The sequence below is a fragment of the Sus scrofa genome, chromosome 18 (assembly GCF_000003025.6).
Source record: "Sus scrofa isolate TJ Tabasco breed Duroc chromosome 18, Sscrofa11.1, whole genome shotgun sequence".
NCBI lineage: Eukaryota > Metazoa > Chordata > Mammalia > Artiodactyla > Suidae > Sus > Sus scrofa.
Window position 1 is genome coordinate 51,897,595 of NC_010460.4, and position 23,193 is coordinate 51,920,787.

The following is a 23,193-nucleotide window of genomic DNA, read 5'->3' on the forward strand; positions in this document are numbered from 1 at the left end:
ACACATGAAATCACTTTTGTCATGTCACAAACCAACCGAATCCACTTGCGACAATCATTGGCCCCTTTTCGGTCCTCATTCCAGCCACATTTGGCAGGATGGATGGCTTCCTATCTTGACACACTCTCCTCACTTGGAATCTGTGGGGGGACATCTCCTGATTTTTCTCTTCAGTTTAGGTTTTTTTTTCTCCCCCTGGATAACCCCATCATTTCCATGGCTTTAAAAACCTTCCATCCACTGACTGTTTCTGAATTTACCCACTTGCATGTCCAGTAGCTACCTTGCCTTCTCAGCTTGGATGTCCAATGGTATTTCAAGCAAAAGTCGTTGAGAAAGAGTATCTTCAGTTTTCCTCATCACCTGCCCTCATCTCACACAGGCTTCCTAATCACCTCTCCTGCATTGCTCAAGCTAGAAACTTGGGAATCATTCTTGATTTGTAATCACAAAGTCCCACCTCTTCTGCTTCCAGAATATATTTAAACTTCCTCGAGTTCTATGTCCAGGGCCACCATCCTGGTCTGTGCTGTATCATCTTTAACGTAGATGACCGCCAGAGACCCTTGGTCTGTCTCCCTAGACCCACTCTTGCCCTGCCCTAACTACTCTCTTTGTATCCCTGCCTATGGTTCCACATCAATTGCCTTGGGTCTCAGACGTTATAGGGGTAAACTCGAGGAGTTGCTTTTGAATTGTATGTCTGATGGGAAGGAAAGAGAAAAATCAAGAATGACTAGGGTTTTCTCCAGCAGCTTGGTAAGAAGGAATAGCTTTGATCAAGGGGGGAAAGTGTGGGTCAGGCACAGGTTTGACTGATGGGGATGGGCTGGAAAGACGATCGATAATTTTCCACGTGCTGACTCTGAAATGTCAATTTGCCAAGCAGCAGTGTGCTAGAGGTGGGAAGAAATATTAGACATGATAGCTGTTTGTTGAATGAATAAGTGAACCAAACTATACTTCCAGAGAAGCCAATTCAGGGGGAAAGATTTGGAAGTTGTTAGGCTTTGAGCTGACATCCTAATGGATATCTCTGGTGTTATTTGCATATATGGGTCTGGAGATCAATAGGAAAATTAGAGGAAAATCTGGAGATCAATAGGAAAATTAGATCAATAGGAGGCTTAGCCCTGAGGCTCACCTTGAGAGTTTAAACTATGGAAAATATAAGATTGCAGTGAAACTTCTAGAAAACCTAAGCATTTTATTTTCACGTATTTTATTCAAAATAAAAGGTTTTATTGAGTTGGATGGAGAAATGTTTAGTGTCTTCCCTGTCTTCTACCCACTAGAAGCCAGTAACACTCCTCTGCCCTGAGACTGCAAGTTGTGCTAACCAAAATGTCCCTAGACACTTCCCATCCCCGGGGGTGGGGGGAGAGAATCACCCCTGGTGAGAATTGCAGGATTAGAGCAATGGCGATGAGAAAACCAGTACTTTTTTTGGCAACGGAAATGTTAATGTTTGAGAATACTGGAGAAATGGCTGCAAAGTAGTAGCATTCTGAGCTTTTACCCTGCAAAAAAGCTTTTGGAAAGAATCTGATCTTTAAGCAGACTCCTTGCACCGCGAGGGTGTTGGGTAGGGGAAGAAGAGGGTGGAGGAAAGTCGCCCCCACCGCATCCCCCCCCCCCCCCCCCGGGGAGAGAATCATTGAAGTCAGCATCTGGCCTCAGCGTTGCAGACTGCCCTGACTCCCCTGCAGTAATCCTGTCTGCTCTCCACGCGCAGAAGGCTCTGGTAGAAACTGATGAAATGTTCCCAGCACTGCTGGACGGGGTTTTATCTCTTCGGAGATGACCTCAGGGCAGTTCGCCTGCTGCCCCCTAGCGAGGCGCCTCGGGATCGCGTGGTAAATTGTGGCCCTTCTCGAATTTGCTGTCCAGGCTGAACTGTCAAGCTGGCTCTGAGACTGTTCACGACAGGTCCGGGAGAGAACAGGTTGCCCGTCTAGCTTTCCTCCCATTTTTGCTCCACATGGCATCCCTAACACTCACTAGCAACTTCACAAAGGTGGCAAAAGGGAAGGCACACGACGTCAATGGGACAGGAGACCGGCAGGGGCGGGTGATATCACAAGTGTTTCCAACTGGGTAAACCTATCCTGGTGAAAACAGGGGAGCGCGGCAGCCCCTAGAGCATCAGGAACAGGCTCTCGGTTGCCCTCTGCTGTAGAAACGAGTGAAGAGACACCGTTCTGTTCCAGAGGCACAAATAAAGATGCTATGCACCAATATAGGCCACGGGATGACACTGCTTTTTACCAGCTGCAGCTAAAGACAGAGCATCTATTTTGGTGTGTGTGCCAGGAAAAGAAACACTAATCATAGACAGCAGAGTTCCTCAGCACTGCTTTAGAAAGACTGAAGGACCAATCCCGTCCCAATCCCCTGAAACGTAACGACTGAACAGGGGAGGGTAGTGGTAGGGACAAGAATTCATTCTGAGGGGATCCTTAAAGTCATCCCCATATCAGGGACGTTTGAGAGGCCCCTACTCTTTGTACTTCTTGGGTCTAAAAGTCACGTCACACACCTTGTGAAAAAAATCGTTCATACATTTAATAGATTTATCACAATTTCGAGTAGAGGTCATTGGTAGCATACATAAAATATTTTTGAGTTACCCAAATGCAGTTTATTCATAAGGAATATGTACATATACATGTATGTCAATCACATAAGGCAAAAATTCTCATGCATGGAACTGCATGTTTCATCTAAGGTTTTGAATAAAGGAATTTGAAGAGAGGAGAGACACAGCTTGACCTCTTATGAAAGGATCCTGGCTGCAGCATTGGGAAAAGACTATAGGAGACCAAGGCGGTAGCAGCGAGACCAGTTAGTGGGGTACTTTGATATTCTAGGCAAGACGATGGCATCTGTGTTTAGGGTGGCAGTGGCGCAGGTGGTGAGGAATGGTCAGATCAAAGGATGCTTATTTTCCTTCATTTTTTAAAGTTTCATTGACACAGAGTTGATTTAGAATGGTGTGACAACTTCTGCCATAGAACAAAGTGACTCAGTTATACGTGTACACACATTCATTCTTTTTCAGATTATTTTCCCACATGGATTTCCTGGAATACTGGGTGGAGTTCTCCATGCTGTACAGCAGGTCCCTACTGGCCAGTCTGCCTACGCCAATAGATGCCAATCCCCAACCCCCAGTCCACCCCCCCACCTCCCAACCTGTCCCTTTTGGCAACATAAGTTTTCAAAGTCTGTTTCTGTTCTGCAAATAAGTTCGTTTGAATCCTGTTTTTAGATTCCACATATAAGTGATGTCCCATGTTTGTCTTCCACTAACTTTACTTAGTGTGATAATCTCTAGGCCCATCCATGTTCCTGCAAATGGCATTATTTCATTCTTTTTTATAGCTGAGTAGTATTCCACTGTGTATACATACCACTTCTTTATCCATTCCTCTGCGGATGGATATTTAGGTTGCTTCCATGTCTTGGCTATGGTGAATAATGCTGCAGTGAACATTGGGGTGCATGCATCTTTTTGAATTATGGTTTTCTTCAGACAGACGCTTAGAAGTGGGATGGCTGGATCCCATGGTAGTTATATTTTTAGTTTTTGCGGAACCTCCATATTATTCTCCATAGTGGTTGTACTCTACCAGTCTACATTCCCACCAACAATGTAAGAGGGCTCCCTTTTCTCCAAACCCTCTCCAGAATTTACTGTTTATAGCATTTTTGATGACAGCCGTTCTGGCTGGTGTAACATAATGCTCATAATAGTTTTGATTTGCATTTCTCTAATAATTAGGATGTTGAGCATCTTTTCCTATAGAATCTATTTCAAATGTGGAACCAGGGCGACCTGCGGCTGCACTTATAGATGGTGTGTGAGAAAAACAAAGAGAGAGAGACAGAGAGTCATCCAGAGTCAAGGATGACTGAGCAACTAGAATGGAGTGGCCACGGACTGAGATGGAGGAGACCGGGGTGGGGGGCGGGGCGAGGGGCAGGAGGGCTGGGAGCGAGGAGATTCTGAGTGGGGATGCCGAGTTAAGACATTGGTTAGACATCTGAATATGAGTCTGGATTTCGGGGGAGAAGCCCAAGCCAGAAATACCAAATTGCAAGACACCAAGATAGAGCTGCTACTCAAAGCCGTAACAGTGTATGAGGCTCCCCCAAGGATGGAGCGCTAGGCACTCTAGAGGTTGGGGGGAAGGGGAGGAGTCAGAAGGAGACTCGGGGAGGAAGGACAGAGGGAAGCCGAGTGGGGACAGTGAGAGTTGTGATGCAGGCTGAGAAGGTGTCGGTCACATCTCTGCCCCAGGTGGTTATGACTCCAGCCACCTGGGGGCGGCGTGTGCACCGCACTGAGGGGCAGGTGGCTACGCAGACCTGTACAGATCCTGAGAGCACCGGAGAGGGTTAGTTAGGAGCCGGTTTTCATCGAGAAGTGACATGATCAGAATTGTTTCAGAAACCATTGCGTGGCTATACAGCATTTAGAAGTATACACCCCGCGGTGGTGTGACAGGTGTGGTGACAGAAACCCAGGTCTGAAGTGTTCACTTACGTACTTTGTATTGCTTCGTTACCTAGCGTGAGGTATTATTTTTGTAAGTTACAAACTACTAAAGAAGATAAATGAGAAATAAAAGACTGGAAACATAATTGCAACGTGCACTGCAGCAGCTCAAGAAAGAGATGAACAGAATTCCTGAGGACTCTCTGCAGGGAAATGCACTGAAGTCAGACATAGTCTCAGAACCTGGCAGTCTGCTAGGAACTGGCTATAAAGGAGCCTGGGAAGTGGAGGGGAGAGCTCCCAACCAGAGGGGGACAGCGCTTCCTCACCCACCCTCCCAACCACAACTGGAACCCCACCCTCCACAAGCAACTCTCTCAACATCTAGATGGGGGGGGGGACGAGGGTCATTTCCAACGTTCAGAACATGAATGAATTGGTTCCATATATGATTTAATTCAAACTCATGACGCCCTTTTTTTTTCTTCCAGACAGTAAAAATTGGAGGTATTAAGCCATAGAATCTATTGTAAAGGTAACTTTGTGGGGCCAACCTCTTTTTAAAAAGTGACACGCTTCCTCCTTTATGACATGCTTTGCTGATGTGAACTAAGTATCTGGTTTTGCCAATTTGGGGATGCATTTTATAACATTTATCTGTCTAGAAGAGCAAACAGAAGGGACCCTGCCCAAACATTCTCACTAGGTGTATCTGTGTAGCTGTCTGCTATGTCAACCACATAACCCAGACACACACTTCACAACCTGACAGTCAACTGAGGTGCCAAGGATGCAGGTGCCAAGATTCAGGTGTGTACCTAGTTCGCCGTAACTTTCAGGAATCACTGATTCTACCTCAAGTAAAGGTGAACACTGCACTTTTAAAGCTTGTCAGAGTAAAACTTAAGTATCTGCAGAGGTCTGTCTTAGTAAGAATATGAAGATAACGGATTACTCTAGAATCAGTGTGTGGGTCAAGCTAAGTCTTCGGAGAGCTATTTACTGGGACTCCAGTACTTCGGAAGTTTTAAGCATTTGCTTTCACTGAAACGCATTCTAACACATCACCAGTCTACACTGTACTGCTTGAAATTGGTCATTTTACTTCTAGGAACGTGAACACGGATTACGCCCGTGTAAAACTTATCTCGGGCCTTCGTACCATGACAGAGGCACTCAATTATATGCCTTGACTGTGGAGACTTATCCACAGACATCCTTTTCTTTTTGTGGCTGCCCTGCAGGGACCAGATCTGAGTTACCTATGCCACAGCTGCAGCAGCACTGGATCCTTGACCCACCGTGCTGGGCCTGAGAGCGAACCTCCGTCCTGACGCTGCAGATACATGCTGATCCCATTCTGCCACAGCAGGAACTCCCAGGGACGTCCTTTTCAAGGGAAATAAAGTTCAGGCTTGAATTCACTACCTAATTCTTGTAAGTATTCAGGCTACTGTAGCATGTGATTTGTTTTAAACATATCCCTGAGCTTTATCTAATGTTGTCTATTGATTTTCCATTCAACTGTAATTCTCCTTGTGTTTTAACAAACTATCTCGCTTTTATTATTTTTTTGAATGAGGCAGGAAACAGCAAATCTTGGACTCAGGGTAGACACAGGAATGGGGGAGGGAGAGGGAAAGATGAAATGAATTACGTTCAAAGTAAAAAGCCCATGGCGATGGAAATAAAAAAAATGATAAAAAGAAAAATCAACTAAAAGGAAATGTAAAATAAACTAGAAGGAAAACGCAAGGGAAATCCCCTCAGTATATTTTCTGTGTGCTACCGGATTCACTGACTTCTCCTTAAAAAAAAAAAAAAAAAACTCTCAAAACTTTAAGTTCAAATCTCATGAACCATCTAATGAATTCTGAACGTCATTCTGATTTAACATAAAATGTCGAGGACTCACCTCTAAGTCAATTAACGTTCATATAAAGTGCCATATATGAAGGCAATGTTGATTCGCTGAAACAAAAAAACAAACAGAACAAACTTTTTCTGACTGCTACAACTGTCATCTTAAAAAAACCGTTATCTAGAATTTAAATAACTCATTTCTAGATGTAACCAAACAAAAGCATTTGTGTTAAGTATTCTTGTGCAGAAGAACGACTGGCAAACAAAACCAGAGCCCGAATGTGTGATGCGGGCTATGAATTTTAAATAGCTTCATTTTTCTATCCTGGAAATGTTTTGTTTGTTTTATAAAACTTTATAGTATAATAGAAACAGACACACAGACCCACTGAGCCTCTGCATCAATACCTGCAAACATTACTCCTGATATAAGCTTCAAATTCCCCACAAAAGACGACCTGCTTATAAAGAATGTTTTCAACTATATTGATGATTTAAAAACAAGCATAAAAATGAAGAATAGCCAAGAAAACCGCATAACCAACAAAGAATCTTTCTTTTTTTTTTTCGGGAGCAATGTCTTATGTGACGTTATCCTCTTGAAACATGGCTGGTGTCAGTTCTGGGTAAACCAGGACGGCCGCTTCCGCTCTCGCTCAATGATCCTCTTGCCCTGATCCTGCTCTGAGGGTGTCTCCCCTGAGTACAGCACCACGGTCTCCGTGGTAGGAGCCCTGAAAGGGCCCCCTTCCTGCTTCCCCATCTGTCGTCTGATTTCCGCTGTCTCCTTGCGCACCTTCTCATAGCAATAGCCACAGAGGATGTGTTTCTGTTTCAGGTGTCCACATTCAGGACAAACATCTATATTGTTCTTAAAAACAAACAAACAAAAACATTTAAACAAGAGGCAACATAATGCACAAATCACCTCCGATGGGGTGGGGCTCATATGTGAACTGTCTTGGAATGTTCACACCCCACCGAGTTCAACCCCATCTTTATAAGGGAACAAGGACATATGCTGATCTGAATTCGTAGAAAAACTGGGAGTAGAACTCAGACTTTCAACCTCGTATACCTTTTTTTTGGCCAGGCCTGCAGCACATGGAAGTTCCAGGCCAGGGATCGAACCTGTGCCACAGCAGTGACAATGCCAGATCCTTAACCTGCTGAGCCACCAGGAGACTCCATGAGTCTGGTACACTTTTCCTTAAATACAGTAGTCATTTTATGTGAAATGATACTCCATTCCCCCATCTTCAAAAGCTAAACATCTGATAAAGAGCCCATCAACACAACAGGCTGATTCACATGGCCAGCATCTTAAATAAGACCAAGGAAAAGGGAATTCACTTTTTCTTTCAACCCATCCTGGGACGAACAAGATGCTAAATGCATTACGACCTGGCTTCCTCTGAACATCACAGTCTAATTCAAATTCCTGTATGAAGTATAGTTGGTATACGGTGTCATTTTTCTTCCTATAAATGAACACTGATTATTCCTTAATGTAAAACACCCCATAAATTATAATTTGAGGGTATTTTAATGGGTTTTTCTATGTCTATCCAACTTTAGTAAGACAATTCTAACCTCTAAAGAGGTTCTTTTCAATGTGTTCCAAAGGTAGATTTGAAATATAAAGAAAAATAGTTAACAGCAGCATCAAAGAAACTCTAAACACCTGCTAAGACTAATAAACATGTATGGGGTAGATGACAAAAGAATCTCATTTTTCTGAGAAACAAAAAAACCTGTAAATTACCCACCCACCCCCAGCTTCTCACTCTGCTCTGGTACCTAGAAAACTGGATTGCACTTCCCACTCGAGGTATGGAAAAGATACCCAGTCAGTTGGTGCCCTTTTCCTAACAAAGAGCTCAGCATAATATTCTGTATGAAGCAGAAAACAAGCCCGTAAGAAAATGAATCCGCAGAACAGGAGCTCCTCTTTTCCCTCAGATAAAACCAAGTCAGGGAAACCATGGGATAGAGCTCATTCCTAAAATCTTACATGCCCTCAACCAAATGATACGGGTTACTGCTACCTTAATTAATGGAGTATTTTTCAGTTACACATTTTAGGTCTGGTCCCAACCATGGCTCAGTGATACTTTTGGGCTGAGCGCTGCGCCTGCTATACTGACTGAGTAGGCTTGTGAAAGTCAATGCTCTGCTCCTGAGTTCCATCTGCACCGCCCTGCTGCTGGGGAGAATGCCCTGGAGTAAACAGGAACTCAAATTGCGGCTGTAAAAGCCATAAATTAGCAGATGAAAGGTAGCAAACATTATGATTTCTGTTACTAGATCAATGAAGAAAGTGTACCCACTGGAGATGAGGAGGAGAAGGAGCACTGAGATCAAGAACTGCCCGAGGACAGGAACACACGCACACAGTTTCAAGAGGGGATGTGAGCCCAAAAGGGAGACTGCCGGGGATCAGCTTCTGGCTCCCCCACGTAAGTTTGTGACCAAAGGCAAATTCCCTTTGCCTGAGTTTCTTTATCTTAGAACTGAGCAAAACAGTATTTACTCTGGAGGGTTGGTGTGAGGCTATGATAAGATAGTTCACAAAAAGTGCTCAGATACATCTTAGGCGCTAATAGATATTAGCTATGTTTATTACTTACCTGAGGATTTTCCTTCATGGTAATTTACTGGATACAGTGAAGAATAGAATAAATCTGTTAGGGCTAGTAAAACCCAATATCCCATAGATCTTGGGATTTTAACTTTAGACTCTGCATAGTTAAAAATGTTTATTCAGGAGTTCCTGTTGTGGCACAGCAGAAACCAATCCAACTAGGAACCATGAGGTTTCAGGTTCGATCCCTGGCCTTGCTCAGTGGGTTAAGGATCTGGCGTTGCTGTGAGCTGTGGTGTAGGTCGCAGATGCAGCTCGGATCCGGTGTCGCTGTGGCTATGGTGTAGGCTGGCGGCTACAGCTCCCATTAGACCCCTATCCTGGGAACCTCCATATGCCGTGGGTACGGCCCTCAAAAAGCCAAGGACAAAAAAAAAAAGGTTTATTCATACGTGGTTCAAAGGCACACAGCTCAGGACTGGCATAACTCACAAGACAAACGTCAAGTAGACTCTTTACAACCCATTCCTATCCAGACTCCAAACTTTCTCTTTGACTGTGTTGCTAGTATTTAGGCTACAGGACAGTGGGCACACATAATAAGAATATTGTATTTAATTTAGGTCAGAGAACAGGAGACATATAAGATCCAAAAATAATTTACTCATAGGCTATCTGGATAAACTGAGAGAAAATGCAGTGTAGAGGAGAAACAGCACATCAACAAAAATCATCGTGTTACCTTAACTTTAATAAGCTTCTGAGGGTTTCTTCTTCTACACCGGTTAACTTCAATGCTACGTCTGTTTTTGGGAGCTGCCATCCAAAAGACACTATCCAAAAGGCTGGAAATCGCCTTGCTTCCGTTGGTATCATTTGCTGGTTCTGTACATATAGCTGGACCTTGGACTGCCAATGCTGGTCCTACAAAATAAAACATGGAGATACAGAATCAGTTTCTAGTTTCTAAATGACTATTTACAGATATCACTCTCCTTAACAATCAACAGTGATATATCAACAGGCACATACATAGATAAAATATTACAGTCAACAGACATTTAACAGGAAACCTTAGCAGCCATTACAATATACTAAAGCTCATACATGAAGTCATTTTAAAGAACACAGAATTTTTCTTAGCAGCACCTGCTTAAATCAATCAGTGAAATTTTACCAAAAGTTTCTCGTCTTGTAATACAGAACTCAGGGGGTGAGTAGTAAACATGAAAAAAGTCTGAGAGGCACCCAACACAAGACCGAAAAAAAAATTTACTCAGTTGTCCACATTCTACTTGGTGGGCAGTACCTAGTTACTTTGCAAGGACATCTATGCTTTCCACTGGCCCTGAGATAAATGTTGACTGGTCCTTTATTAGATTCAAACTGCGTTAGCGCCTCTGTCCTGGCAGACACTTTAAGTCACTTAGCTCTTCATGATATTTAATCTTGATCCATGTCAATTCTCCAAGGAAAAGAACTAGCTCCTCATTCTTTGTAAGATATTAATTATTTAGGTGATCCCCAACGTTTCACTCTTGTTTTTCTAAATTGTTTATAAAACCAAAGAGATTCCTTCACCCTCTCCTGGCTAAATTCTTCAGACCTAAAATACTTCTTGATCTTAGAAACTTTTAAAAGTATACAAAGATGTCTAACACTTAACAACTGGTATTCCTTTTCAGTTTATCTAAAAGTATTGCTAAGCCCAGACAAGTGGTTAAGAGCACAGGCTCTGGACGGCCTGTGTCACTTTGGTTCCCTTCTGAGCCTACATCTGTAGAAAAGTGCAGACACCTAATGGGACAGTTGTGGAGATTTATCCCAGGAAGCACATATAAATTTTGACATACTACCTGGGTATTATCACTTCCATGTTCTGGATACCTTCAAAATCGAGGAGAATGTAAATGTGGAATCAATGACATCCAAGATGCTTCCATTTAAAAGTAGTTTCTGTTGGGAGTTCCCGTCTTGGGGCTGCAGACATGAATCCGACTAATATCCATGAGGATGTGGGTTCAATCCCTGGCCTCGCTCAGTGGGTCAAAATCCAGCACTGCAGTGAGCTGTGGTGTAGGTCCCAGATGCGGCTGGGATCCAGCATTGCTGTGGCTGTGGCGCAGGCCCGAAGCGGTAGCTCCGATTTGACCCCTAGCCTGGGAACTTCCGTACGCCTGGGGCTGAGGCCCTAAAAAGCAAAACTTAGTTGCCATGGGAAACAGAGGATCAGGATTCAACTGCACAGAGCTCAAACACCGGAAGGCAAATTGCTTTAGGAAGTGGAACGAAAGGAAAGACAAGAGGATCGAAACAGCAGCTCGGCGTGGTGCCAAGCTAATGCCCTTCAGCCCCTAGGCACGAATGGGACAAGTGCAGGGCCTTTTTCCTTTTTTGCAGGGGACTGGGGAGCAAAAATTGCTGTCTCTTGCTTCTAAGTAAATGAAGGTCCAGGACAATGTCCTCTACGCTCTGCGGGAGATCAGACCGCGGGAGGAGGGCAGAGCAGGAGCGGGGTCCACAACCATGCCTGGGGTCCCCGGGCCCAAACCGCTCTCCACGGAGGTTTTCTTTACCTACCCCAAGGATGAAGGGGAAGGCCTAGCCGGTTGTGCTGAAGCTTCCGTTGCAGTTGTTCCCACCAATTCCGGAGAAGTCCCCGGGCTGCGGGCCACGGCGGAACCACCAGCACCAGCATGGCGGACGCCATGTTGCTCGCCCAAAAACCACGCCCATCGGGCCGGGGGCCCACCCCTACCTCGAGCATGCGCACAGATCAGAGTCGGCCAACGTCTCGTTTAGAACTACAATGCCCAGCATGCCTCTGGAGCGGCTCTGATTCTTCTCCAATCAGAGAGAGAGAAAGGAAGGCGCGGGGAGGGGAAATGAGAAGAAACGGGCTTCAGTGCGCATGTGTGCGGCTGTGCCTTGGATCTTCGGGTAAAGATGGCGGAGCGTGGTTACAGCTTTTCGCTGACTACATTCAGGTAGGGAAGGGGTCTCCGAGGTCCTCCATGTAGCTGAGGTTGCAGGAGCTCAGCCGACCCGGTTTTTCCCATCCTGGTCTCTGGCCTGGTGCTTTCAGAAGGCCCAGGAGGGCTTGGGGGTGGAAATGCGACTTTGCAAAGTCATTTGCGGGGCCCTCCCGCGGCCTGGGGAGCATTGGTGTCGGGGGGCTGTGGGGACGCGAGTCCGGGGATCCCGGGCGACCTTGGCGCTGCGGGAGGTGGAGGCCCTCACCGAGGTGTTTTCTTTGGCTTTGGGCACTAGAAAAGGCAGCTTTGGGTTCGCTGTCTCTGAGTGTCCCGTTCAGAACTCACAGTTTTGGTTTTTTTTACCCAAGTAGGCCTGATTTCGGGAGCTTCCGGAGCGCGGAATCTTGGTCAAATCTATGGGGTTCCTTTTCTCGGAAAGGCCAACTTTCCAGTTTGGTCCGAGTCTTAGACTGCATTTGGCATTAATGTCTTTCGAAAGCTCTTCCCGCTTTCGGTTTCCTTGGTGCTCCCACCGGAAGTTTAAGGACTGAAAATGAAAGCGGTAATCTTTCTGCCCCCTGGTTTGAGGACTCCAAACTCCTCGGCTGCATTTGCGCTTTTTGGCTGTTGTATTGGGAGGGGGATTTTTTGTTTGTTTGTAGAAAGGTTGTAGGCCTTTTTTAGAGTAAATATATAAGTATATTTTTCAAAATAAATTTGAAATGAATTGTCATCATTTCCAGTGTAAGAAAATCATCATTGAAAGATTTAATAATCGAGCGGGGGAATGGTTCAGTTTGATCATTTTCCTATAGATCAGTGATGCCTCGTTTAACATATATTCTTATTTTGACTGCTGAAAGCAGGCGAGGTCTAACTTGTTGAGTACTTTATGTGGGTGCAGCTTACTGCATCTCTTTCTGCCTCCATGTGTGGTAAATGTTATCGCAGCGCTTTACAGATGAGCTAATTACCACCGCTCAGACCAATTAAATAACTCGTCCAGTGGTCATAGATGAATAGCTGAGTTAACGTTCCAGCCGAGTTTTTTTCTGACGACAAAATTAATACTTTACATTATTGTATGATGTCTTCTTAAAATACTGAAACACCTTCTTTTTAATAAAAGATCTTATCATATACAGAGATAGAAAACAGTATTTGCCAAGTAGTCACTGTTCATATTCATGAGCAGAACAAACCTGGACTTTTATCTGTAACGAAGAGTGATCCTAGGGGAGCTGAAACATAAAACAGCCGTTCGTTATCAGGGGCTGAATCTTTCTATGATAAGTTTCTTTATTAAAATACACTCTTGTTCTTTAACATGACGGTGCAGTTCTGTTTTAGTTAAAACATTTGTTTCTAGCCGGTTGTAATACCGTATTAGACTATTAATGATGGAAGTGACCAGAGACTGAACTATAGGCTGCAGGGGTGTTTTTGAAGATTACATTGAGTTGGGGATATTGATAATAAGCGAGTAAACAAATTGGTACCTACTAATGCACTCTGAAGAATGTTTTTTCCCGACTTAGGAATTTTTATCAAGAGAAGCAGAAAGAAGAAACATAACTTTAGATTGGATAGTCTGGGAAGGCCAGTGTTGGGGCTGATTTTGGGCACTGGAAGATGAAAGGGAGCCAACTATTTGAAGATTTAGGGGTAGAGTGAATTGTAGACAGAGGGAAAAAGCATGTATGAAAGTGCTGAGCTTGAACTCTTAAATTCATATAAGGCCAGTGAGTTAAGAGTGAGCAGGGAGGCAGCATGGGGCAGGGGCCATCTTCCAGGGCCCTGTAGGAGTTTTTATTGTAAGTGAACCAAGAAATTATTACAGGATTTAAGTGGAGAGAGAGGGGGTGACACAGTACAAAGATAACTGGCTAGGGGTATGGAAGTAAGAGTAGAAAAGAGGAAAACTAGTTAGAAGGCTTCTTCAGTTATCCCTGTGCTTTGGAGCCGAATACTGGCCTGATTGAATACAAAGTTGGTTGAGTAGCTCAGTGAGTGTGTATGTGTGATTACGGCAACAGAAGAAAAGGTAACTTTAAATTTACCTAATCTTTTAAAATGTCCCCAGAAGTATTTAAATTCGGTATTGAAGAATAACTGAAAGCTGGATGGGCCCAGAAGGTCATGATATGATTATTAAAATAATGACCATTAAAGGGGAAACAAGAACAGTTTAATTTTAAAGATTTAAATGTTTATCAGTGTTATTCTGCTCAGGTCACCTAATTTTGTCCTTTAATAGTTTTTAAACTGCTGGCCCTAGGCTTATTCCCTAAAGAGGTCTAGATGAGTGTCTGTCTGTTAGTCAAATGATTGTGGACTCCGGGTCCTAGGTTATGTGCTGAAGAACTGACTGAACCGAGCTTATGCTTTATAAGTAGTGCAAAAATAATTGAAGGATGATGAATCTTAGCCAGAGAGGAAGCATGAGACATTACAGGTCTGAGTGCATGGGATTCAGCCTGATCTGAGTGGTTAGGGCAGCTTCCCTGAGGACGGGCGTTTCTAAGGATGGCCAGAAAGAGTCCACCAGATAATGATGAAGTGCACTGCAGACAGTGGGATTAGCTTGTCCAAGAGTTTTTTTATTTCTAAGAGTAGTTGTGTATCTGGAGCAAGGTGGGATGGTGTGAGTTGAGTGACAGAGTATCTATAATTTTATGAAGATGAAACAGATGACCTTCTGAAATTCAAGACCATCTTTGCGGTAGTAGACTGGAGATAGACTGGTAGTAGACTAGCTGTGTGCCACTTTGGACAAATTGCTTTGATTCAAGGACTCTGTTTATATAATAGAAAGGTTGGTGATGTTTATGGTGATTGTTCTAACTCAACAACTAGATCAAATAAAGTATGACCTAAAAAGCCAGTTTGGGCCTAGCATTTGGCTACCAAACTCAAAAACCAATTAGGTTAAGTATAACCAGCTCATAGCTTCTAGAAGTAGCTCTGTGTTATATAACAAACACCTTGTTGCGACTAATATGGAGGTCTTATGTCTCAGGCCATGTCTACTTTACAAAATGTTTAACCCACACACATGGAATAATATGGTGTTACTTGGTATTTAACAGACACATACATGTTCTTGATAACATTACTATTGGGTGTTTACTCACTGCTGATTTTGTGCCAGGAACACAAGGCATCACTTCATTTAATCTTCACAACCTTTGAAATAAGTAAACTACCACTACTGTTACCCCATTTTACAGAAAACTGGGACACAGAGAGGTTAAGTAACTTGCCCAAAGTCACACAGTCGGTCAGTGGTGAAAGGCAACATAATGATGCTGCTTTAAGTGGCAGAAAAAAAAAAAAACAACCAAAGGAAAGAGATAAGAGCTTCACTATGAATGTGTTCAATACCTAGTAAACTTAGCTTCTGTTCAACTTCATGATAATTTTCAAATCCCAGCTATTCCTTGGTGCTTGGACTTGGCCTATATGTGTGGCCTTTCTCAGAGATGTTCTTATAATAAATACTTGAGAATGTGTGGATTTAGCGTATACCTTTGTTTCTTTTTAAGCCCATCTGGTAAACTTGTACAGATTGAATATGCTTTGGCTGCTGTAGCTGGAGGAGCCCCTTCAGTGGGAATTAAAGGTAATTAAATGCTTCATTTCAGATTCCTGTTTTTGTTGTTCTAATGTTCTTCTGGAATTAATTAGTAATTAATGTAAAAATAAATACCTGTAGCGGCATAATTTTTAACGGTTCTTTTTGTTAATCTACAGTATTTTGAAGTTTAAAGAGAAATAAGCCAATAAGCCAAAGAAGACGATTAAATTAAAAAAAAAAAAAAAACCTTTGTCTATTTAGTTGTGGTAACCTACAAGTAGTCTTTCCTATTCAGAAAACTGAGTGGTCTTTTGTTTTTCCACTGATTATATATATCACTATTCTTTGGCAGTTTTTATTCTTTCTATAACTTAGAAAGGGTTAATTATAAAACTTAAAGATATCTTGCAAAAAAAATGTATCGTTGATTTTTAAATTTTAAATTATATGTGCGATGAGCCAAGTAAGGAGAATTCCATTATTTTAAAACTCTGGACTCTCAGGTGTCCTAGAATACTTTAAAGAAAGTTGTGTGATGCCTCTAGCCCAGGGATTTCTTCGTGCAATACAGATGACCCTGGAGGGAAAGCTGATTTACCGTTCCTTGGGTGGTTTTAATATAGAAATCCAGAAGGAAAGTTTTTATAAGTAAGAAGAAATAAAGGAGTTTGGCGGAGATGCTTGCATAATTAGAAAACTGTTGATGTAGAGTCTTTAAATAGGTAAACATTTAGGTCTTTTTTTTCTTTTTTCTTTTTTTTTAAAGCTGCAAATGGTGTGGTCTTAGCAACTGAGAAGAAACAGAAATCCATCCTGTATGACGAGCGAAGTGTCCACAAAGTGGAGCCCATCACCAAGCACATAGGTTTGGTGTATAGCGGCATGGGCCCAGACTACAGGTACCTGCTGCCCCTCGTCCCTTCCTCGCCACCTCTGACTTGCCTGTCATCTCTGCTCTGAGGAGAAAAGTCAGAGGGTGCTGCTCCTTGAATCTCCCAACTTGTCGGTTTTGCTTAGTTTAGCGACGGCAGCCTCCTCGTCCGTGGCAGGGGGACAGGCGGGGGTTACCTGAGGGAGGAGAAGCTGTGCGAGGAGACAGGTGCAGTGCTTTCTGCCGTCCCCTCTGATCATAGTCCCTCTTCTGCCATCCCAGGGCTCGGCTTCAAGGCCTTTGCTGTTCTCTCATGTATTTTAAAATCCATGAAAGCAATACATGTTATAATAAACTATATTTTTAAAAAGTGGTCAGATGGCAAAAGAAAGCATACCATCCAGAGTTAACCTCCTTTGACTTATTTCTGTTTTCAGCAAACAGACAACATTCTCAAAAGGCCACTGAAAGTTGTGGAATGTGGCGGCCAGACAGGATCTAGCTATTGACACACTCATTCCTTTGATATTTCACGGGAAAGAGAGTAATCCTGTTGCATCAGGTACCAGCAGGATGAAAGAGATTGACAGCTTTCTTTGCCATTTGTCAAGTAAAAAGAGTATTATTACTTCATTCTTTATTTCGTGGGGCAAGATAGGCAAAGCCAAAATTTCCCTTTGATGAGTCAGAAAAAGCATCAGTGTCACTGGCGCGTGGCCAGGCTTCCCTGTTAGCACTGTATGGAAAGGCTCCCGCAGGGGACTCGCACTCACGGAATAAACTAAGACGTGATGGCTGTTGTTCAGAGGGATGACGGGCAGGTAAAGGTAAATCCTGTTTGTCTCGCTAATATATTTGATTGTTATACTTCTGACAGATTTTCCATAAGTAGGTTCATGCTGTTCATTAATCTCTGAAGGGTACTCTTTGAAATCCTGTCTGTGGAAGAGATTGAGGCAGAGTGAGAAAAATGTGCTTAAATTTGTGTGTGTGTGTTCCATGCCTGTACATATTAGTGTGTTGCCTGGAGTTAGATATAAAAAGACAAGGTACCTGCCCTTGGGGTAAGCCACCCCTGGGGGAGACAGCTCTCCTTGTACACACTAAAGCTGTCATGGCCAGGCTGATTGGACCCCTGGTCCACAGGTTTCTTCTTTTTGCCGTTTAGCTCCTCTGCGATGCTCTGGATTTTGTAAATTAACCAGAGTCAGAGGTAAGAACAAGATTGGCTTTGGGCTGAGAGCTGCTGTTAAGGAGATGGGGGTCAGACTTGTGCTGTAGGTTTATTCCTATAGAGGTAGAACGGGTCTCTAGATAGTAGAGCATCTTAATTTCAATTACATCTTCTTTCTTTTCTGTCTGTCAGAGTGCTTGTGCACAGGGCTCGAAAACTAGCTCAGCAATACTATCTCGTTTACCAAGAACCCATTCCCACAGCTCAGCTGGTACAGAGAGTAGCTTCCGTGATGCAAGAATACACCCAGTCAGGGTAAGTCGATTTTACTACTTGAAATGTATCATGAATTGGAAGAAAGGTCATTTTATAAGATTAGACATATTTTTTAAATAAAAGAGGACTCGGTATTCCCATGTCTCCTTAATCTGTGGAGAAAATCACTGTGATGAATTATTTCTGTTCTTAACTGGATCTGTAACATTTTCTTAACAAGGAAGTGGGAATGGTTTTTTGCTGTCCGTGTAACAGCAGAAAGCAGCTTCTAGCTAAAGGCCTTTGGCGAGTGATTGAAACATTTCTTTATGGGCAGTCACGGCTGCTTCCAAATTGATCTTCTAACCAGCAATGATCATCAGCCCATAATGAAAGCAGTAACTCTAACACATCTGTATTCATTTTAACGCCGCTGTCCTCGAGTGTGGGTGTGACATGGACGAAGTAGTGCAGAGGTGGTTGCTGATGTGTAAAGCCAGCGGAAAAGCTGCATTTGTTGAAACCTGTCATTTTTTTAGAACATGAAGTGTTGTTACTCCACACTTACTAACCCCCAAATGTATTTCAGTACCTTTATCAAAATGATCTGACTATTGTTCCTCAGTACCAGCTTCATTTTGAATTTATTTAGAAGGTGCTAAATGCTTTTATTTTTCTTTTTATGGCCGCACCGGCCGCACCTGCCACACGTGGAAGTTCCTGGGCCAGGGGTTAAATCCACCTGCCAGCCTACATCACAGCCAGAACAACACCAGATCCAAGCCTCAAGTGGGACCTACACTGCAACTTGCGACAATGCTGGATCCTTACTCCACTGAGCAAGGCCAGGGATCAGACCCGCATCCTCACAGAGACGGTGTCAGGTCCTTAACTCACTGAGCCACAACGGGAACTCCTTAAATACTTTTTAATGAGCTTAGAAGTCTCATTCGGTTTACTTTATAATTTGCTTTACTTGAGAGTATTAATAAGTTCTTACCTTAGGTTGACTTAAAGACCATGAAGATGCCAAGTTATTCTCACTTTTTCTTTCTTCAGTGGTGTTCGTCCATTTGGAGTGTCTTTGCTTATTTGTGGTTGGAATGAGGGACGACCGTATTTATTTCAGTCAGATCCATCTGTAAGTATCGTTAGGTATATCTGAGGGATTTGTCGAAGCGCTCTTTGACTATCGAATAATAATAGAAGCCATAAAAAGCTTAAAAATTAGAATATTTTGTTTTTCATTTAGGGCCGTCGAAGCAGTACATACTCACTTACACATTAAAGTGCTGGTAATTCACAGTCTTCAGTTAAGGGAGCTCCTTTAGTTCTGTGCTCTGTTCTTCTGTTGTGTTAACGTCACATACTTTGGTTGAAATAGTTGTTATCAAATCTCAAGTCTGGAATTCTTTTAAAAAATTGTAAGCAGAGATTAAAGGGTCTAGGGGGCAGTGCTCTTTGCCCTCAGTTTACTCTTAGGTCTGACTGGAGTGTGACTCCTGCGTAAACATTGCTGTTACTGTCTTGAATTCAATGGTCTGCGAGATGGATGCGTGGTCTGCTCTAAAGCAGGAGATCGGTGTCCGAGTCGGCTGGGGTCTGTAGAGGGTACCATTCTTCCACGTGTGTCGCGTGTCTGTCACTCACGTTTGCTGTGAGGAGACCCAGAATTAAAAACTCGTGCTCAAAAACTGATCTTGCGTAGCTTATAGGTCGTTAGATAAAGGCAGGTTCACTCAGTCCAAAACTTCTGGTCTAGCTTTGTAATCTGAAAGGGCAAAAAAAAAAAAAAATTGGTTGTCTGTTACTTAAGTCATAAAAGTAAGTATTTTGTTATTCTGTATCTGAGCTTCTGAAGCTAAAAGCCTTCTAACCTTTCTTCCTGGTGGGTATCAGAGCCACTGGCACTGGCATCCAGCTTTCATCTTTGCCCTTTTTGCCCCTGTTGTATCCAAAAAGCAGTTCTTTCTTTTAAAATATGTGTGGTGTGTTTCTTTCAGTGTCTGTGTGTGTGGGTGTGTATATATTTTTTCAGCAGATGAGGTCATGTTGTATATGACATACTGCTGGCTGCTTTTGCTTAATGTTAGATTTCAAAATATCAACACCTTTGCAAATTTTTAATGCAAAACTGTGTCTTTTTAACATAGTCACCAAAGACGATGGCAAGTTGGTCACCATTTTTTAGATACATATGACAGACTTTTGGAGCCCTTCAGTTCTAGTAAGCCTAAAATATTACTTTCCATTATTGGCTCTGAGTTAACCTCAGTTTCTTTCTTTTTTTTAACATAAATTTTGTACAATAAATTGCACATATTTAAAGTGTGCAGTTTGATGAGCTTTTGATGTATGTAAATACCTGAGAAAACCATCCCCACAATCAAGATGCTGAACTTCCCCATAGCCTCCAAAAGTCTCTTCATGCCTCTTTGTCATTTACCCTGCTAATAACCTTTCAAAAAAATAAATAAATGAAAGGAGTTCCCATCGTGATTCAGCAGTTAACGAACCTTCCTAACATCCATGAGGACGCAGGTTCCATCCCTGGCTTCACTTGCTGGATTAAGGATCCGGTGTTGCCATGAGCTATGGTGTAGGTGGCAGATGCGGCTCAGATCTGTTGCTGCTGTGGCTGTGGTGTAGGCCAGTGGCTACAGCTCTGATTCGATCCCTAGCTTGGGAACCTCCATATGCCGTGGGTACAGCCCTAAAAAAACAAAAAAATAAAACCCCATATTTTGTGACATACTCCATTGCATCTCGATAAAAATTCCGTGACCTTAGACGTTAGAGACAAATTATTGAACCAAGAAATAAATGTCAAGGCATATATAATAATGATTTAAAATATGATTTTTCCTCTTCCCTTCCTGATTAAGGGAGCCTACTTTGCTTGGAAAGCCACTGCAATGGGAAAGAACTATGTGAATGGGAAAACGTTCCTTGAGAAAAGGTAGGCTCATAAAACTAGAATCATTAGCGAACATACTTTAAATTTCAGCTCTTTAAATAACCAGGAATCTGAATAAATTTGTTGTGTTCCTGTGTATGGGAGTCTAGTTATTGATGGAACAGCAAACGTCTCCCTATCCCAGCTCCTAGCTTTCACTGTGGTAAGTGGTAATGTTCATTTCTTAAGAACTTCTCTTTCTGCATTCTCATTTTTTTTCCTAAATGTTGTGGGTTTTTTTTATTTTACTTTTTCCTTAAAAAAAGTCCCCACCAAAAAAAAAAAAAAAAAAAAAAAAGATTGGATTTGGAGTAAAAATTTGGGGAGGAAAACTTAACAGTTTACATTTTGACAATTACAGAAAAAAATCTTGGAGCCAACTACCTGGTGTTGAAGGTGGATTAAAGCTGGGATTTATGTGCTTGGTGAAATGTGGGATGCATAAAAATCTGCCCCTGCCTAGCATGGCAAACTGCTCTCACCTCCTTGCAGCTCTCTTCTAGACTCCGCATGGCTGTCGTCCATCAAAAAGTGTCCCGCGTTTTGAAAGAAAAATGTTTGTAATTGATCACAGCTAACAAATGAAACTTCTCAGTACATTTTCAATAATGTTTAAATTACTAGAATCTGAGACCTATGATTAGTTGGTAAACTTAGGATCTTAAAGCACTTTCTTTTTCCTTTTACATGTTATTATGAGTCTTCCAAACATTATAAGAACAGACATAGGAAATTTTAGCAAGGGTCTGATTCTCTGCCTTACTTTTGTAAATTATTATAATATCGCCACCACACTCTGAATCCATTAAAATTTTTACACTTAAAGGAAGTTTCCTAAAATAAACTCATGTTAGGGTTACATTCTTCATGATGGGACTGCACACCCAGTGTGCACATCAAGAAGCGACTGTCAGCTTCTTGTCTGGGGACAGCCAGCTCCGTGAGGCGACTGAAATAATTAATCTGTAACTTAATATTTTTAAGAGTGTTTTGGATTTATACTGTTGCTATCATTGCATTTGCAAGTCATAAATAATGTTAATAGGGCCATAAAACACTGTTTATCAACAAATTTTTTAGATACAATGAAGATCTGGAACTTGAAGATGCCATTCACACAGCCATATTAACCCTAAAGGTTAGTTCAATACCCACCAATGGGACTGGTAATGATTTTACAATTAACTGCTGGGAAATTGACCTTTTCCCTCCCTCTTCATCAGGAGAGCTTTGAAGGGCAAATGACAGAAGATAACATAGAAGTTGGCATCTGCAATGAAGCCGGATTTAGGAGGCTTACTCCCACCGAAGTTAAGGATTACCTGGCTGCCATTGCATAATAACGAAGTGACTGAAAATCCTGAATTTCAGATCTCTCTCTACTTAAACATGTTTAAAGTATGTTTTGTTTTGCAGACTTTTTGCATACTTATTTCTACATGGTTTAATGGACTGATGTTTTTAAAATGAGACTTATAAATCATAATAAACTGTTAAATTCAACTTCCAGCCTTTTAGGAGTTTAGTAAACTTTTAACACAGTTACTTCCTGCTTTTTATCACCGCTGATTTCTAGAAGCCACATTACAAAGCAGAACAGTGAACTCACTCTTTAGGCTTCATGCAGGTCTGGTTAAGTCTCGTTCCCTCTTTCCTGTCAGATGTTGTCTGTGCTGCAGTAAAGCAGACTGCCTGTTTCAGTACACATCACTGCTGGTAGAGCTGGGAGAATCTGAGACGGGGCGGGAAGCATAGATGTTTTTCAGGCACCATTAACTGGATCCGTGAGACCCTGGGATGTTCTGAGATGGCGCTGGAGCTGCCTAGGGCGCCCAGCCAAATGGTCTCCCCTAGGAGATAGATTATGGAAATAGAGAAAAAAATGGTGTGCCAGTTACCGTGGATTTCTCCATCACAAGTAGGTAAATGTATTTAAAAAGAGCCCCCTAGAGTCTACTAGCTCTTTTAAATCCAGGATGAACAAGTGCTGGAAATAAAATACTGATACTTAAATGTCAAATTATGGCTTAAGTCTCTCCCTCATTCATGTAATCTCAGTGTAATCAGAACCCTCTCTGCAGGTTACGGCTCATGTGAGCAAGCAAATAATGGGTCTCTGACCTCAGTTTTCATCCTGTGTGAAGGCGTAGTACTGAGTTTTCTTTGTCTTTTGAGGCATCAAATAGGATAAGAGAAACCATGTCATTATTCTTGCTCCGGAACAGAGTTTTTGAATGTCACTGATCTGACAGCTGAGAGATAGTGGGCATTTCTATGATTAAATGTAGCTCAAAAGATTTTGATGACGATTTAGCCAAGTTTGGGGGAGCATTTCTGCCAGGATTCCCAGTTCTACCCACTATTGGTGTAACACCCTGTCTCCTTATGGTAGCAGAAGTGTAGTGATGAGTGATGGGAGATGCCAGCTTGACCTGTT

At 42.5% G+C, this 23,193-nt stretch overlaps 2 protein-coding genes across 5 annotated transcripts in view; one reads left to right on the forward strand and one right to left on the reverse strand.

Moving 5' to 3' along the window:
• The window catches only part of MRPL32 (mitochondrial ribosomal protein L32), a 44,215-nt gene extending 32,518 nt beyond the window's left edge, over positions 1–11,697 (reverse strand). Inside the window, exons 1-4 of one of the 4 annotated variants that reach the window (XR_002340469.1) lie at positions 11,529–11,695; positions 9,691–9,872; positions 6,417–7,235; positions 2,551–5,890 (exon numbers count right to left, since the gene is read on the reverse strand). Coding sequence is in view for 2 of the 4 variants with exons in the window: in XM_003360208.4 (XP_003360256.3) it covers positions 6,981–7,235; positions 9,691–9,872; positions 11,529–11,658 (567 nt within the window). In the remaining 2 variants the exon portion in view is untranslated. Of the gene's footprint in view, positions 1–2,550; positions 7,236–9,690; positions 9,873–11,528 lie in introns of those variants that run through there. The other 3 variants (XR_002340468.1, XM_003360208.4, XM_021079164.1) reach the window with 3 other exon arrangements.
• On the forward strand, positions 11,805–22,265 carry PSMA2 (proteasome subunit alpha 2). The gene is made up of 8 exons (XM_003360207.5): positions 11,805–11,935; positions 15,469–15,545; positions 16,267–16,399; positions 17,738–17,860; positions 18,860–18,941; positions 20,686–20,759; positions 21,837–21,894; positions 21,980–22,265. The coding sequence occupies exons 1-8, from the start codon at positions 11,895–11,897 to the stop codon at positions 22,094–22,096; spliced, it is 705 nt and encodes a 234-aa protein (XP_003360255.2). The 5' UTR covers positions 11,805–11,894; the 3' UTR covers positions 22,097–22,265.